Source organism: Anas platyrhynchos, chromosome 6, assembly GCF_047663525.1.
Source record: "Anas platyrhynchos isolate ZD024472 breed Pekin duck chromosome 6, IASCAAS_PekinDuck_T2T, whole genome shotgun sequence".
Lineage (NCBI taxonomy): Eukaryota > Metazoa > Chordata > Aves > Anseriformes > Anatidae > Anas > Anas platyrhynchos.
The window spans coordinates 9,771,673-9,790,472 of NC_092592.1; the positions used below are offsets into that span (position 1 = coordinate 9,771,673).

Consider the following 18,800-nt stretch of genomic DNA (forward strand, 5'->3'; position numbering starts at 1 on the left):
ATGCTGCCATGCCTCTTCAGATGTCAGGGAGCCTGGCCAGGTCCCGCTTACAGCAGGAAAGCCTAACTGGCCTCTGCTTAGAGATTTATGCCTTCTAGAGATCATCTATTAACTCCTTATTTTCCACTGTGTGTGTCTGAGAAGCAGAGAACTGTTACATGGGAAGTAATTATGTATGCTTAATGAGGGCAGGAGCCTCTCTGTGAGATTCCTGATTGGGAATCCTGGCATGATGTTGATACATGCCCCCCTAGTTCATCCTTGCATCATCCTGTGACCCATCATACTGTGCCCATTTAGCATGCCAGATCAGGCCCTGTCTGCATCCACAGCTGCAGTATGTTCACATCTGTGATGTCCCGTTATACATCATTCCGTCTTTCCCGTTCCTTATGTAGAAAATTGAGCATGCTACATTTCTTCTCTCTTGTATGCTGACCCTCAGTGGATTTGCAGCTGGGGTTTCTCTGCATGTTTGGAAGGCATATGCATATGCACGCACCTGCCTTGCTGAAAATGCAGTTGTGAATACCAGCAGCAGGAATCAGGAGATACGAAGACTGAATTGGCTGGGAAAGGCTGGAGATGAGGAGTCAATGGTAAACCATGTAATATGAAAGGGCATGTAATTTAAGAATTGAGGATACAGAATGGATTTTTTAGGGGAAACTAATCCATCTACTTATAAATATATTAGTGTAACGTGATTAGTATGCATCAGAAGCTTAAGTAATTTAAAAAAAAAAAAAGTGTGATCATGTGGCCAACACTGAAAGTTCAGGAACAGCTTTTTAAGAATACTGAGGAATGCACTCCCATGGAAAGCAACTGCATGTCAGAAACTGAGTGGGGAGTGCATTCCTTAACACATAAATTTTCATAGTCCTTTTATTCCCCACATTGGTGTAAATTATGTAGTTTGTGTCTTACCAATTAATTATTTTGTCAAAAGACAACACGTTAAATGTTGATCAAAAAGCATAATCATAATTTAAAGTTATTATATGAAGTTCTAATAAATGTCAGAAGGAATCATTAGTGTAAAACCTGATAAACTGTAGTGCTTGAATGTATCAAATCTGAATCCACATGGATTTACAGCTAATTGTAACTGAAATTAAGATGTGTGAAAATAGATCTTTGTTTTTGATGAATGGCAGCTTTTTCAATCCACGGGTGAGTTGAAAACTGATTTTCAAGTAACACGTTAAACTTGTTCATGCAATTGACAATCTATATCCTGATGACTGTCTGATTAAGGTGTAAATTTTTAAGCTAGTGTACTATTGAAAGTGACACACAAAACCAATGTTTAATCAATTACTGTAATTGTTAACAAGAAATATCAAACGCATTAAAATTGTCGTTCAAGCCATGCTATGGATAAAGATGCTAAAAGGCTTTTATTGTATTTCTTTATTTTCACATATTTATACAAATTTACGACCTTTGCTTTTTAGGGAAGAAGTGTTCCGTGCTTTGTCTCTAACAGAAATAAATATTTATATGTATATGTAGAGTTTAAGAGAGACTTCTGCAACTGTATTAAGGAACCTATTTTTATCTGTTTCCTTACTCTAAAAATAATTAAAGGCTTTTAAAAATGCTTACTATGCAAATACATCTTTAGAAATGAAAGGCAGTTTCAGAAAAGGGTGATGCTTTGTTTTTTAGGAAGTTGTGGTGGTCTAAAGCTGTATACTGATAGTTCACTGGGAAAGTTCATTAGATTTCATGAACGCTTTTAAAATTAGATGACTTAGCAAGTTCCAAAATGGAAATGTCATCTTTAATGAGATGTTCCATAGTAACGTAACCAAAATTAGCTTAAATTAATATTTTTCCTTTAATTTAACTTCTGAAACAGTGACTACGTTTATGTAGCTTTACTTAAATCAACAAGAAGTTGAGTGTGTAATTCCCTGTGGGAATACATGACAAGTAATCCGTTGGAAAAATACCGTTACTGTTTGGCATCCTAGCATACTGTATGTGGATTTTTCCATTATCCTCATATGAACAGTGGAGTCAGCAATGCTCCTGCATAACAATATTGAAGATTTTTATCAAAAGACAGCTGAGGTATTGCTGTTCACTGCTGCCATCCTGTGTCGCTTAATATATTGCATATACTTTTACATCATCATGTTGTACTTAAGGAACCAATTTTGGATTAGTTGAGCCCCCACTGCATTTAGGTTGTAAGAAGGGATGAGTAAGAAACTTTGGATATAAACTTGTGCCCTCAAAACTAGAGAAAAATATAACTCAGTGTTTGGGTAGGTAAACTATAAAGCTTGTCGAAGAAGATGCTTTCTTAATATTAAAATGACAGGCATGATTTAAAATAATGTTTCTGTAATTGCCTCTCTGCTGCAGTCCTGGTATAGAAGGATATTTTCTATTAAAAAAAAAAAAAGTTTCTGTAGTCTTTTTATGCCAACTAAGACAATTCTAACTGGGTATGTGATTACAAGTGGTATTTTCTCTGTGGTTAGCAAAACAAGACTTAAATGCTTGCAATATCAGTATCCTGATTTCTCCATTAAAACTGGATGTTTTTCCTCTTGCAGTTGGAGGAGTGTTTTCCAGCACCAGTCAAGCAGAGTTTGTTTACATCTTTGCATAATAATGGACTAAAACACCTCTCAAAACTATGTTACACAGCAACTCTAATATTTTATTTGGGGTACTTTCAAATTAGATTTAGAATAGTCTTTATGCTAGCATGATTTATGAAAGAAAATGTCACTTCAGATTGAACTATTTTTTTTTGATGTTGATAATAAAACTGAAATAGTTCTACTGTTCATTGGGTAAAAGGTCCTTTTACCTCCATAACACTAGGAAAAGAAAAAATAAACTTTTTGTATTTTGAACACAGTTTTGCAGTATTGCCTAGACCTTAATTTCCCTATCTTTTTCCTCTCTTTAGATATCCGAATACCATTAATGTGGAAAGATTCTGATCACTTCAGCAATAAAGAAAGTATGTAAGATATAATGAACTTCTATGATAAATTTACAGGCATAAGTAATTGCTTAAAACTGCATGGGGAAGTCCGTACGGATCTCAGCACTGTTTTTTTTGATCTTTCAGTAGGTCCGTATTTTACTCTGCTTGTTGAATAGTAGCTCTTCACTTGAAGTTGTTGATTGTAGCAAGCTGAGGTAGTTCAAAGTCCTATGGTTCTGTATATTTAAACTCTAGTTTTTTAAAAAGTCCTACAGATGAGACTTTCCAGAGGAATCAAAGCATAGTGATGTTATTAACTGGACAGCTAATAAACTCCCAATTAAACATATTGTTCTATGCATTGTTTGTACTTGAAAGGGTATATTGGCGGTTGTTTCCAGTGAGAAATGTAAATGAAAGTTGTCTGTTAGTTTTGAGTGGATTACTGATAGTCTTCAAGTACATGCATTTTGCTGTGTCATGGAGATTAACCCCAAATCCATTCCAGCTGTCATGTGGCATTGATTTCAGTTTGGTTTTCAATAGGGTCAGAGGGGCTAAGCATGGCAAAATAGTCTAATCCTTTATAGTACGTTCATAAAATGATGCTGACTCTGTAACAACTTTCTTTTTTCTTAAAAGAATTTTATTAAACAAAATGGAATTTCTACTAACATTTCTGATATTATTAGCATAAACTGCCACTAGATATCAGACAAAAAAAAGTTGAGCAGAGGTAGGTATGTGAATGTTGTACCTATACAGTAGCTTTGAAAGCTCAATTATCATAAAATCCTATGATATAAAACTTAGGGTGGGAATAATTTGAGGGCAATTTCTTAGATGTTCAAATTGCCATTTCTTCTTTGTTGTTTACTGGAAGCATTTAGTATTGTGATGTGTTATAGGTGTAATAAAACATTTATTTGACTCTTCACAGGATCACAGCGCTATGCAGTGTTTTGTTTGTTCCGAATGGGAGCTGAGGTTTTTGATACAGAGGTGGCTATTGTGGATAAAGCAATAACAGATATCTGTTTTGAGAATGTAACCATATTGTGAGTATAATTTATCTGTGTTGAATAAAATACAAATAGCCCTGTTTACTTTTGAAAGTGGATATGACTGAATATGGTTAGCTGAGGTCCATTAAGTTTTCCTGTGAGCAAAGGAATCAGTAGAGTTTCTGTGAATTTCATTGGGTGGTGGATCCCCACCTCCGGAAGGATTTTTTTATGTAGAGAGTGATCCTGGTTGTAGATATACCACTTGAACTGTGTCCGTGTTTCTTTTCTTTTCTTTTTTTTTTTTTCTTTTTTTTTTTCCATGCCGAGGCATTTTATTTAAAGATAAAACAAACTTGTAGCTCATGGACAAAATCATATCAACATGAAAAACGGAAAGCACTATAAAAATACACTTCCGTAGGCATGAATGTTGCACTTAGTGTTTTAGGTATTCTGTGCAGCAGGCTATGGTCTCTTTTGATGTTCCCCCAAGTCACGGTTTTCTTAAATCGGATGTTACTTCCCACACCTCATGTTCTGTTATACCTATTTGAGCATGTGTTACATCTACAGCCCTCATAGTGGAAGAATACTAGACAGGAAATTACTCACTTATCTTTAAAGGTAACCTGGAAAGGAATAGAAAGGTGTTCTTATTTACTTTTATGTTACTTTATACATTTTAAAGAGTCTTGAGAGACGCTTAACTATTTCTCTTTTTCTATTTTTTCTTGTGTGCTGCTTTATTTTTTATATTAGCAATTTAGATTCAGTCTCCTGAGAGAGACTGACTGGAAATCTAGAACTACTGAAAACTTTAAATCAAGATCTTGAAAACTGAGTAGTTGAGAGAGCCCAGATCCATAAATCAGACTTGCTCTTTAATACTTGTTCAAGTTAAAAGTAGGGGCAAAGATAAAAATTTAATTATTGAAAGATACAACTGTTCTTGGAGAAATGACTGCTATGATTTTCTGTGAAATACAGTGGGAAAAGTCATTCAAACTTCCCTTGTATGCCCCGAGATAAAGGAAAACTTACAAAAGCCTTTAGGATAATTTCCTTATGTATATGTAATGAATGGTTTGTACCTGAAAGATGAGGTTAGGCTTCTGGTTTGATTAAGCTTGAGAATATGGGAAATAGTAGAATTGAAAACAGACAACAGGGTGTGGGCAGATCGCAGCAGCAGGTAATTGATGCTATGAATGACAAATGCGTTGGTTGTGAGTGAGATATTATTGAAAATAAAAACAAAAATCCTGTGAAGGGGCAAGGGTGCAACTATGATGTCGCTAAAACAGTTCAATCTGATTTGGGATCAGAGGCACGAAAAGTTTTCAGCCATGTGACTTTTGCATAACAGTAGAGGGCAGATTGAAGTGTGTTTGCGTGTCTTGCCTGTGTATTTCCATAACATGATTTTTGTGTTTTTATTCCAGTTTTTAACCTAAACATTGAATTTCCTGTTTGCAATTGTTTATGGTTTAATTAAAACATCCATCTCATGACTTCAGCACGAAGTTACCGATGTGTACTCTAGTCTTGAATTATATTGTAATGAATATCTTTGTCTGAATCTGATATAAATCCTTCCCTTGATTAGCAATATATGTTATTTAATGTATATATCATAGCAGCAGCATTCCTTGGCTGTGTAATACTAAGCTAATTAACAAATACTCTGAAACTTTCTCCTCACCCCCTTCAGTGATGAAGCAGGACCAGATTTCCAGGTGAAGGTTGAAGTGTATAGCTGCTGTACAGAGGAGTCTTTATATGGGACAAACACTCCTAAGAAACTAGCAAAGAAGCTTAAAACATCCCTCAACAAAGCTACGGGGAAGAAACTCAAAGCTGCCCTGGAAGAAGACAGCACTGAGTCCCTTTTGCTCACTGACCCAGTCATACAGTAAGACCTACATATGGATATTCTGATTTTTATCATATTTTTAAAATAGAAATGGGCTAAATATATTGTCAATATTTGGAAAATTGCCAAGAAAGTGATTATTTCTGTACTTAACCAGGTGGAAAAAAGTTAAATAGGAAATGAGAAAGTAGGTGTGAATTCCAACAATGCAGCTCAGCCTCGGGGCCTGGTTCTGATCTTTAACCATGCAAGTAGACTTCATCTTTCTTATGTACACCTGGTAAATCCACTATTATTTGCAAACTTTGTAATATTTTGATCTCTGGAAGAAATGAAAATTGTGTGATCGGACTGCCTGTGTCCCTCTGTGTATTGATATGTATATATCAGTACTCTGGGTATTGATATATACAATATACCCATTGTATTCCTGCCCTTTCCCCTTTACTCCTCCCCGCATATCATTCTTGCACCTAGGCAATTTTGCTCATTCTTTACAGAATGGTAGACATGTCTAAAAGTTACAGGTTCTGTGAAATGTCAGAGCGTGGTGTGTAGTCAGGAGGAACCTTTCTTGCACGCTTTCCTCTAACGAAGGTGGCAGAGCTGTTTGCTGTGCCTGAGCACATGGGGCCTTTCCACTTACTGGCTTTTCAGTGAAACTGTGGACTGGCTAGGGTTTTTTACAGTTGCTAGCTGCCTAACAGAAATGTCTCTAATTGTCTTTAGCATGGAACATTTTAAGAACACTTACTGGTTTCTCATGTTCACAAAAATATGTGGTTTTCCCAGTAATTCACCTATGTTTCCTTTAAAAAAAAAATCTCAAGTCTTTCATGCATTTTTAATGAAGTTACCTGCCTACTAGTATTTCCAGGCTACATTAATTTCATTGTGATTTAAGCAGGCCAAGTACCTAAATTGTAAATACAGCTAATATTGTGTTTTTATTATTAGTTTTTAATTTTTAAGAAGGTAATTTTTACAAGGTATTGCCTTTTTTTCTTCCACTCTGGTGGCTGAACAGTAGGGAGTCAATGTCTAATTCTTACCAGGTGTTGAGCAAAGTCTTAGTCTTGCTTTATATATCTGTTTGCCTGGATTATAAAAGGAAACATTAAAGCATGGTCTTTGTCCAACTGATATTACTGTGTACTGAAGTTAGTGTTTCATTGAAAAATACACATCCAAGAGATCTTAGCCATAGAGCAAAGCAAATTTTATCACTAACTTTCCAGTGTGTTCTGCCTAATGACGATGTGCGTCATCTTAGGTGGATGTGCTTTCCACAGGCTCCAGCTGGGTGATGATGTTAGATACAGTTTGCTTCAGATATAACCACAAGCTTATTTGCTGGCCATACTCTCTTGACTATAGATCATCTGTCTGTTGAGGAAGAAGCATCAGTAGACAGTCTAAACAGCTGTCTCCTCCCTTGGGTTTTGCTTGGGTTTCTCAAATGTAATTTATTATATTTTGCTTTCCTCCATCTTTAAGTTTGATTTTTCTACTGTAAATCATCATCTTACAGTGACTGTTATTTCTTAACAGAATTGAATGAGTAATGATGTGTTTAATAATGGCTTTGCCAGCTGATTAAAAAAGATTCTCAGAAAGCAAAGTTTAAATGCAGAAAATAAGTTGTCAATTTTTTTGATAGCCTTCTCTTGGGATTTTTATTTTTAAAGCTTTGGTATGTAGCACTTAAAGAGTATGAAAGATTGCATCTTTCAAGTGTTCCCAGAGAATTTTACTGGTCCAGCAGGTGATATTAAAGCACAACAACAAAAAAGGGAAATATCTGTATTTTAAGAGCACTGTTTCTCTGTAGATTCCATTTGTATGGGTCTTTTCTTCTCAGAGCACGTGTGGGATGAGGTGGTCCCTTTTCCAGAAACTCTGTGATCCCTCTGTGTCAAACTCCTTGGCTTAGAAGGCTCCCTGTTTAGTGAGAAGACTGTTGGACTTGTTACTTGAAAAAGTTTGGTGACAAAATGCTTGGAATGGTTGCTTCATCTTGTTAGTATCACTTAAATAATTAAAAACAGAGAGGATAATAATATATCTTCTCATTTTTATGTGGTTTTGCCTGCTTCATTTTTCTGTTATTTTTTATTATTATTATTTACACTTGTTTTAGAAGAAAAATGCTTAGTGCAGCTCTACTACTGAATTCTAGTGGTTGTGCTTGGACGAAGTCATCAGGGAGACTCCTTGCAGCATAAATTTATTCGCTTGCAGAACTGGCCTCCACATGGGCTTGTTGCTACTGCCCAATTATGTATTGCCTTCCTTTGGGCTGGAGGCATGGCTTCAGTGTCCTATCTTTGAGTTGGAAAATTCAAGTTGATATTTTGCTGGAAGAACATAGTCTGATCTAATTGCAACATTTTTATATTTGGGTGCTTTTTATGACCTGAAGATTATATTTACTCTCACCTTTTATTATTTAAGATGTGATTGGAAGGTGAACATCTTAGGCATTTTTTTTGACTTGCAAATTTTCCACTCTGTATATCTGGATGAGTAAAATAAGACTGGGATTTTTAACAGTAAGATTAATATTCTGGAACAGGTTCTGGAATCTGAGCTGTATTAATTAATATGCATTGATAATAGGGTGATATAGATATACCTTGTGCCAATGTCTGCTTAGCAACGTCAGTGCCTCTGCATCTTGATCAGTAAACAGGTTTAACAACGAGCCTTTGCCATAGGCAGGCTGGGGATATTTTTTTTGCAAAGTTATTAAATGGAAAAATATTACAGATATGCGAAGTACTGTATGAGCTGCAGCAGGCAGATTGTTCTTTGCTGTACAAAGAAGCTGCCATTTAAGGCAGTTAGCTACTTCTGTGAAAAGTATAGGCAAAACACACTTAATAATCCTGATTAGCCTGTTAAATTTGAAAAACAGTTGCAGATAAAACTTAAAAATTATATTGAAGTTGGCTGAAAGGAATGACTGTTATGTTTTAGAAAGAAAATGTTACTGTGAAGCATATTTTAAAAGTGAAGTAGCTGATTTTTTTTGGCAAGGTTGTTGTAGTAATTAGTCATGCTTTAGAAAAAATAACTAAAATCAGCACAGAAGTTTTATCTGTTAGAGGAAACTGAACTGTTTTGTACTGCTTAAGTAGACTGGTAGTGTAGAGCTAAACTGGTTGGCAAAACATAAAAAGTGGAGAATCTTTTGTTAGGGAGCAGTCCAGGAAGGAATATATTCAAATGCTGATGAGTTTTTATTCAGATGTTTCTTGAAATGTTTCATAGCAGTGGTTCTTAGCACAGAATGCTAAAACATATTTAACTTTCTATTTATTTCCTTGAATTAGATGTGTAACAGACCTCCCGGCTAATGGTCTTAATATTTTTGCCTCTTCTTTCACTGGGTTAGGGCTAGGTAGGGATCTGCCTTGTTCCTCTGCAGAGCCAAAGATTTTAAAACAGTATGTGCTCACTCTGCTATTAGGAAAGATAACATTTGGAAAACACATATATATTTTTTTAGTGATATCAGTTCAGTACTCTGTTCTCACCTCTTGCTCTAAGCTATCTTATGCTATACAGAAGATATTTTAGGGATTTAATGCTAGATTGTGTTAGGGGGAGTAGTTAGTGATTCTAAGTGGATTGTTTTCTTGTGAACTTTGTTTAAACTGCTATTAGCCAGGTGGAATTCTTACTGCATTGCTAGACTGTAAATCTGTTACTCTGTCTGAAGAGTATTTGGGGAAAAAGGTTAAACATGTACCAAATTTATACTGTTTTATTCCAAGAACTGCATTCCACATACTGTACTGAATTGCAAATGTGATTTTTTTTTTTTTTCTAAATCCCCCCTCCTCCCCCCCCCCGGCAAAATCTAAAACAAAGATACAGCATTCTGAAACCTGTAAGCACAATATGTGAAAGAGTCCTTCATGCTACAAAACTGGCTGTAGGATTTCTACACAGATTTTTTTTTCTGCATGCAAAGATTCAAATTATTGGATACTTTTGAGTGTGTGTGTCTGTATATGCTTTATAAAAGTTGTTTATACTTAATCTACACAGTCAAAGTGAAAGAGCAGAGTAACATGGAAAAGCAGTATAAAACTTCTTAATTTTTAAACCATTTTTTTTAAAAAGCTAGTCATCAGTTGTTTCATCGGCTATACTAATTTTTGAACCTATTACCAAACCTGCTTGGTTTAGGCCTAGGAATAAATTCTGCAAACCTATTAAAAGTTGTTTGGTGTCTGACTAGAGAAGAGAGATGCTTTTAGCATTCTCAAGGTGCAGGAGGCATGGAAAGCACAGCCCTTGTGCCTGGGTTTGGCAGCGACTGGTGCACCAGTACAACTGAGCCACCTCAGAGGCAGTGGCTACATGAGCTATCTCCTCCCGGGTGGTGGGTCTGAGGGAGGTGGGCATGGGAATTGCTGAGGGGACTAAGCTGATGAGGCCTCGTGGCGTTGGCCTGGATGGAAGTCATGGGGTGGGAGGGAACGGGCTACCACATGGGTTTTGCTCAGGTGGGAAGCTGAGCTCCAACACAACTGCTCTCTCACTCCCCGCTCCAGAAGGGGAAAAGGGTAGAGCACCACAATGGGGTGGAGGCAAGGTCAGAGATAAGGGTACAGGAATCAGCTGACCAGACTGTGGGACAGTTCTCATTTACAAGGAAAACTGGAGATGTGGGAGTTCTGTGGGAAGAGGCTTGGGGATGGCAACCTGTGGTCACTAGCAGGTGCTGCCTTGCATCTCAGCATGCTCCAGTAATCAGACGTGTTCTTGGGTACCTCTAGGCTCCCTTTAATTTCTGCCTGAGCCATGCAAAGCAGAAATGACTTAATTGTGCCTTTTCTTTCACATACAGTGGAGCAAAGTACAACTTGCTAGCGTATACCACTTTGGGGCTGGAGAGTGCTGAGGATGGTTTCAGGACCCATAACCTTACCATTACAGGAAATGGTAAGTACATATGGTACCAATTTAAGGAAATAAAAGAAAACAGAAACATTCTGCATTTCTCTATTTTGTATACTAAAGAGTTTAAAGAGACTATTTTTCTTGATATTTAATATAAAACAACTTTAAATAAAATATTTAACTGTTCTAAAACAGGCATCTATACACAGCTGAATAAACTATAAGTTGATAAAATTTCAAGTCCAGATGAAAATTTAATTCATTTGGGAGTTTCTTCTGTCATTTGCATCTGGATCTTATGTGAGCTGTAGCCATATACAAATTATTTCCCCCTTCCTCACAACTAGGAAAGGGTATCAGAGTGAAGAACATCTTTTTCCTCATCAGAATGATTTTTTTTTTTTTTTTTTTTTTTAAATAAAATAAGCTTCAGATGAGCTAGGCTGTTTGAGGCCTAGATTTAGCACAGGACATAAGCACATGTGCTTGCAAATTGCCTTGGTTGCTGTCTTTCACTTCTGGGACAGTACAAATTGCTGGTGACAGCAGTCAAGCAAGATGCTAACTTAGGTACTGTGATTGTACTCTTGCTACTTAAAATATCACCTGCATTTGTAGCATAGTTTTTCATACTTCATCCGTTATTTTCTTAAAGTATAGCCCTTTCTGTAATCCACCCTCTAATTGTTAAACTAAGACATGGGCCTTTGTAGCTGACTGTCACTTCTGGGAACTTCATCTTTTACATGGGTAGATTTGATCTGAAAGAGAATTTAATTCTTTACACCTCATTCATCCTGAGTAAGTACAGATTTGAAGATTTATGGGACATTTGTTTCTTGAAGGTTTAGATGAAAAATTCTACATATCTGTGATATTAATTTGTAAGCATTTCTTTATTACTCTTTTCTACTTTTTCTTCTTCAAATTTATTTTTCTATCATTAATTTCCATAACTTGTTCTGGTGAGAAATGACATATCTGGGTGTTTTGGTTCATTACAAGCATTTCTAAAACATGACTAAAGACAGAGTCATGTCAATGGAACGTTGCTTTACCTGCTTCTAATTACAGAAGAGAATGCCTTTGGCATAGCAGAGCTGAGTGAGGAGAGAGGCTGCAATTTATTGGTAATTCCTTGGAATCCTGAATACTTTTCTAGTGCAGAAGACAGAAATAGATACAAATTCAAATCCTAATAAACAATCTGGAGCAAAGTGCTTACATAAAAAGCTGTGCCCCAGTTGGGGTGGGCTCAGGGATCCTACTTGGATCAGGTGGCCAGTGTGCTTTTTGTTTCAAAGTATTTCTAGCTGTGAAATTAGATTTAGAGCTAGATTTCTTTTGTAACAATAACATGTTCCTGCAGAACACTATCTCCATTTTTACTTGAAATTCTTTTAGAACTTCTGATGATTTAAAAAGAATAAAATAACTAAAGATCAGTCAATCTAATATTAAGGGATGAAGTCTATTTGAATGTAAAGTGCTTATTTATGTAAAAATGAAAGTAAAAAGTTAAACTATATTTTTATGGGAAATATTCAGAACTGTTTGTGTGTATGTGTTTGTGCTTTGTTGTTTGGTTGTGGGTTTTGTTTTTTTTTTTTTTTTTTGGTCTGGTCTTTTCTCCCAGAGGAATCTTCTTTTTGGCTCCCCCTGTACGGAAACATGTGCTGCCGTTTAGTTGTTCAGCCTTCCTGTATGACTAGGGACATGATGGCAGGATTTCTGAATCAGCAGGTAATAAGATCTTGCTTGTGTTTATATCCTCTTCTATTAATAGCTGTCACTTACACTCCGCTGTTAAAACATTTGTTTTTTCCTGGAGTGGTTTCTTGAGTAGCTTATTTTTCTACCTGTCCTGCCTCTAGCAAGGGAGGGGATTCTACCTGACAGTCACTGTTTATAAACAGCATCTTTTTGTTCATTGTTTACAAACAGTGGCTAATAGTCAAGAAATAAACATTTACTTCATATGCTTATCAATAAAACTAGGCTATTAAATACAGATCAAGTACAGTTGTTTCAGAACGCCTTTAGGATGGTACTTGACAGCAGCAGTCCTAACAGTCCCGTTGCTCCCACCCTTGTACGTACCTCTCGTGCTAGAATGGTGAATCCAACTGGGGAACAATATTTAAACTCATCCCTCCAAAAATGATTCATGTGAACTCTGCTAACTTCTCTGTTCCTGTTCGTTGCACAACTAGGCAAACAAGATGGTGATAAGCGGAGGGGCTGGTTCATGTGTCAGGAGTACTAAATTATGTGGTCTAACCTGGTCATGAAACTATAATGCATCTATGAAAGCTGTTCAAAAAATCATTTGAGTGTGGAGATCCTAGACAAATATCTTTGAATATACTGCATACTTCCAAAGTGAAATACTTTTTTTATTTCTTCTGTTGTTTAATAATGTAGCTAATAAAGGTGATCTTTTTCTTACTGTAGACACCAATTCTAGGCTTCAGTCTGAACCAGTAGATTCTGTACTGTGGGTGTCATAAGACAGTAAATCTGGGAAAACTGTAAAATACCAAAAGACATTTAAGCTATTGCTAGCATTTCAAAAAAGTGGTGATTCCGAAGTGTTCCGCAACAGAAGGCCTTTGTTTTTGAGAAATAATTAATTCAGTGTAGAGAAGTATTTTTGATCACACAGACTAATCTGTGTGTACCTCATACTATGCTCTTAATTTGTAGTTTATGGCTGGCAATTCTCTGCTTCTTCTCTTCAGCAAATGATAGGAAGTTTAACTAGCTGGAGGAGGCTGTACTGCGTACTGAGAGGTGGAAAGCTCTTTTGTTATTACTCACCAGAAGAAATTGAGGCTAAACTGGAGCCAGCATTGACAGTTTCCATCAACAAGGTAAAAATTATTGTATATGGGTCTTTTTTGTTTGTTTGTTTGCCTGTGTTTTTTTTATAATTATTATTTTGGAAGAGGTTGTTTCTTGTTTAAGACATACACCTACAGTCATTTTGGCTCTAAGCTGCTGGTATGCAGAAAGCTTTATAGGTAGGATGTCAATGGGATATGCTTCAGTGAAATTTGCAGTCGCTGAGGTTTTCTTGCAAGGGCATTAAATGTCTCAGCTGTGGATATAAGTTCCTTCTATTGCACTAAGCTGTTGAACATAAAGGTGAAAAGGAGGATGTTTTTTCTTTAGGAAAAGTGATAACTTGTTATATGACTGTTCCATTGTCTGCAGTCACTTAGCAATGTTCTGGGAGGCTTTTGTCCTCAGCAAGGTGGAATTTTAACAATAGCTTTTTTGTTGTTTTGTGTTATTTGGCCACAGTCTTAATTAGAGGGAGAACTGGAAAATTGTTCAAAATATTTTTGTGCTTTAAAATAAGCTGCTTTTCTTAATACTGTTTTTGTACAGAGCACAAAAACTTTGGACATTCTTTACAGCATTATTATGGGGTTTTGTACCCTGATAGGCAAACTCTGGATTTAAAACTTAAAATGTTTCTATTTGGCTAAAAATGTTAAGTATTTAATTTTTAAATAACTATTTACATATTCAATTTAGGAATGATACTGGAAGGGCCTTTTAGGATGGAGAGCATTAGAGTGAACAGATGCTTTCAAAAACTGTTTTTGGTGCAGACATCAAGAGTTAGTATCACATAAGGATGACAGAAGAATTTAACGTTAATTGCAATTGGCTTAGCTGGATTCATCTTGCATAAGTAGACAGAAACATTTGGGAACTGTGTTAGGCATGGGTTGATCTGGATTCTGGTGTTGTACTTGTGTGACCACTTGATGCCAACGGTAACTCTGAAAGAAGCTCTCCGCCTTCCCAGTCTTGTTCTGGCTGCTGTGCTGCTGTATGCTGGGCAGGCAGTAGGGCAGCTGACTGATGAATTGGAGTAGGGAACTGATGTGGGTTAAAATTAGCTCAGCTGGGGGGGCAGGGTTGGCTTCAACCATGGTTCTCTTTAATGCATTCTTTTATCCTGATCTCTACATGACCACACAAGCATTTGTACGCGGAAGGAGCTGGGGCAGGATTGGCAATGTGTAGGGACATAAAGTAACAAAGAACTGCTTCTTACAACAGTAATATCAGCTCTTGGTGGCTTTAAAGTTCCTGGAAGCTGTGATTGCATTCTCACGTAGAGTAAAATCTCTCTCTCTATACCAAACATTTAAACTAGGGATAACAATATGAACTGCTTTTGTTAGGATTTCTTAATGTGCTGTGTTTTAAATCGATTCCTTAATTAAAAACACCTTTCTGCTAGTGCCTTATATTTTAACAAAGCCATCTTTCTCTTCCAGTTTGTTTAAAAAAATGTTTACACCACGGTACATATTCGAGCAGTTTCAGTTGCATACTTCTTCAGTCACTTTTAATTATGCTAGTCAAACTTTGTTATAACTCTATCTATTTTCTAGCTGTTCACAATAACAGTTAGGAAATGGTAAATTTTAGTAAAATACGGAGTGACTAAATCCATAGTTTAAAATGTAACAGGAATATTTTTTAAAACTATCTGTCAGGATATCTCTAATCTTTCCATAGGGTTTGCTGCCTTGGTCTATATCCTTGTTTTGCTTTTCCTTTTAAACGAACCATATTCTCCTAAGGCGTTTTACTCCTCTGAGTTACCAATACAGTTAGAATCTAAAATCCAGCTTAATAAGCTTTTGCTGGGAGACTGTTTGTATGTTGGCAGAATATCCTTACAGCTAACATGTATGAGGTACATAAATCATGTATCTTACCATTTTGAAAAAAATTGCAGGCTGCTGGAGAAGGAGACTATGAATCCTTATTGATATTAAAGCCAGAAAAAAAAATGCAATTTAATACATTTGGATACTTCAGTACTTAAAACAGTTTCTCTTGAAAATAATGTAATGGCTGTAGATTTTTGATTCTTTTATTATGAAACTGTCTTACAGATTAAATGAGCACAAGCTAATCATATGGGCTTGTCTGCTACATGTTGTTATTGAAACAGCAATTTCAAAACCAAAGTTGAGATTGAAAATCAACTCTAGATGTCCTAACTAAATGTCTTCTATTTGCATACGATACTGTCATTTGTAATGTGAAGCTGGTCCTTTACATGTAATTGCAAGATACTTTTTGAAAAGCAATGAAGTCATCTGGATTTATGAGAAACTATCTGGAAAATATTCACACTGATAACATTATTTCCCATCCCTTTGAATCGAGACTTGAAGAAGCCATTAAGACCACCAAAGTCATTACTTCAACTTCAGATGACTTCACTGCTACCGCTGTTGAGCAAGAATGGTTCTGCAGTTCCTATTATGCAAGTGTTACTATTATTGTTCCAGCCAAATGTAATTATAACGTATTATATTGCACAACTAAGTAGGAAAAGAGAAATGGTATTTTCTGTAGCAAAGAAAATTTGCTGGAATCCAAGCTGAACAAGAAATGTTCCTTATGGTCCAGTTCCTAAAATTTGGTAGCTTTCTTTAGTTTTAAATGAATAATAAAGGCTTTGCCTATGCGTGATAGTTTAGCAAATAGGTGTATGTACCAACAGTTCACATTTATTGCTCAGTAAGCTGTTGGGGCTCCTTCATATATTATAAAACTCTTCTGTGACATGGGTGTGGAAGCTTCAGGAATTCTAGGAGATCATTTCAAATTAACGCAGGCCCATCACTTCTTCCCTGGCATGTTTTGCAAGTGCCCTCTTTGATCTGGTCCCGTGCAGTGCAGCAGGCCTAGAGCTATCTCCATGCTTGTACTAGCTGTTGAGGTGAGCAGGGTGAGGAACAAATGTTTTCAGCCTTTGGCTCAGGCTTCACAGATACATTGCTAAACACTGTAGTAGGAGTGAAAGGAGAAAATCACCCTGATGCTTCTGCAGACTTCCCGCAAATGACAGCTCTTGTTGGAGCATCTGTTCTGGGTCAGGTCAGGTAGAGAAATTTGTTGGAAAATGTAGTGATGGCAGTAGCAGTATCACTTCAAGGGGACCGTGCAGTGTTTTTAAGAAACCAAGTAGCACACCATGGGACTGGAACAGAAGGGTATTGATACATGTTCTTAACAATGTGAGCATTTAGGGAGCCAGGACAATATTTACTATGAATGTCAGGCAATTCCAGCACTGGTACAGTAAGAGCATCCCTGAAACTATCAGTGTTGTGTGTAGTAATGTTGCTGTCCCACTGTCTGACTTAGACAAGCCTTTGTACATGTGAAAATATAGCACGGATTAGTTAAATGCCCCCAAATATGTGGTGTTGTATTACTCAGTTTAGTTCTGCAATTGCTTGAAAATGACTGCATGTGGCAGGGGAAGCAGATACAATACCCAGATACCACACAGTGGACCTTGTCACACACATGCTCAAATTAAGTGGTTAGGAAACTATGCTTTATGGCTCCCTGGTGCTCCATGGAGTGCTGGCTGGTCGTATAATGATGTCTCCTCACCCTGGTATTTGGCTGCTGCATTGCACTGACAATAGGTAAAATGCTATAGCAATATATCATAATACAGCTCTTCCATTTTATACTTATCCACATTTCCACTGGATGGTAAGTACTGTGGGGTGTTATGGTAATACAAGTTCAGAAAACAATGAAGATGAAAGGAAGGAATAAAGCTAATCTGGTAGATTTGGTCTTATGTATTATTATTTTTGAAAACCACGATTTTAAAGTTAACATTACAGCAGAAACCAACACATGAACAGATTATTTTTTATTTCTAATGTTGTGTTTTTATTTCTTGATTTGTTTTTTGGTATTAAAATCCTTAGAAGAAATGTGCTATATGCATTTTGGTTTGTTTAACCTTAGAGCAGATGCAAAGAACTCGATTTTAGACTATTCAGTATTTTTCTCAAGAACTCTAATTTGTTTTGATGTCTTGTAGGGATCTTTATAAACTCTGCTCATCAGTGTTTCAGGATTGGCTTAGCAGGAAATGGCTACACCTAGCAATAAAAAGCTTCTTTTTTTTTTGTTTTGGTTTAACTTTGCTTAACCGATGAGCTTTCCAGTGAAGTGTTGTCAGGCAAAGAATTTTTTAATTTGCAGGGGAAAGGTATAGACGAAGGCTTATTATTTACATTATGCTTAAAAATAATAATAATAATAATAATTTTCCCCACTTTCAAAAAAAAAAACAAACCTATAGAATGTAAAACTAGCCTCAACCTCCCCGAAGGAGTCATTTGAGTTCAAGATTCAACTCAGTTTTCCCACTGCAATCAGCTGGTTGTTCTGGTCTTTACAAGAGCAAGAGAGCTCAGCTGGTTAGCAGACTTGCTTCAGTTGTCTATAAGACTGTGGAAGGTTGGGCAGTTTTATAACATGGTACTTTAAGTCACTTTTTTATTTTTTTAAGTGAAACTGGGCTCATGGTGTAATTCACCCAATTCATCAGCCCATTACTGTAATGGCATCTTGTATCACTCTTTAAATATTCAAGCATCAGGTGTAGATTGTTGCATGAGGATTTATCTCCTTTGAATAATAACATAGTTGTGGAATAAAACCTGCAGCAAACATCATTAAATAAACTTGTGTGTATGGTATGCTTGAAGTTCTTACCTGTCAAATGTTAATCTATTTGATTTAATTTTTTTTGCTGGTATCTATGGTTACCTGAGTTAATGGGATATAGAGCACTTATGGATGAATTACTTCATCTCCTATTTTTAGACAGAAGAATTTAAATGAGCATATCCATCAGATATGCTGCAAGCAGCTGTTAGTTATTTCAAACGTTTACTTCAGCAATGCATTGAAAATCTGGGGAATATTCTATACAATAATTTCGGGTTTTCTGAGTATCGGAACTAGGCGTATCCCCATGGGATCTAGTGTGTAAACTTAATTTCTGTAGGTGCATATTTGACATCTGTAGCAGACTTTTGACATTTGGTTGAATTGTGTAAGAAGGAACATGGCTGATCTGTCCCCACTGTACCTTGAGGAGTGCCCCAAGGCTACCTGGGGGTCAGTTTTGCTGTCTACCCAGACACTGAATGCAATCCTGGCTGTAGCAGCTGGTTTCCTTTGAAACACAGGG

At 36.5% G+C, this 18,800-nt stretch overlaps 1 protein-coding gene across 6 annotated transcripts in view; it reads left to right on the plus strand.

Moving 5' to 3' along the window:
• Positions 1–18,800, plus strand: part of RTKN2 (rhotekin 2) — a 128,351-nt gene that overhangs the window by 99,071 nt on the left and 10,480 nt on the right. For all 6 annotated transcript variants that reach the window (XM_072040052.1, XM_072040051.1, XM_038181630.2 and 3 more), the window contains 6 exons: positions 2,936–2,989; positions 3,897–4,014; positions 5,675–5,875; positions 10,698–10,792; positions 12,387–12,493; positions 13,492–13,623. In XM_072040052.1, coding sequence (XP_071896153.1) covers positions 2,936–2,989; positions 3,897–4,014; positions 5,675–5,875; positions 10,698–10,792; positions 12,387–12,493; positions 13,492–13,623 — 707 coding nt within the window. The remainder of the gene's footprint in view (positions 1–2,935; positions 2,990–3,896; positions 4,015–5,674; positions 5,876–10,697; positions 10,793–12,386; positions 12,494–13,491; positions 13,624–18,800) is intronic.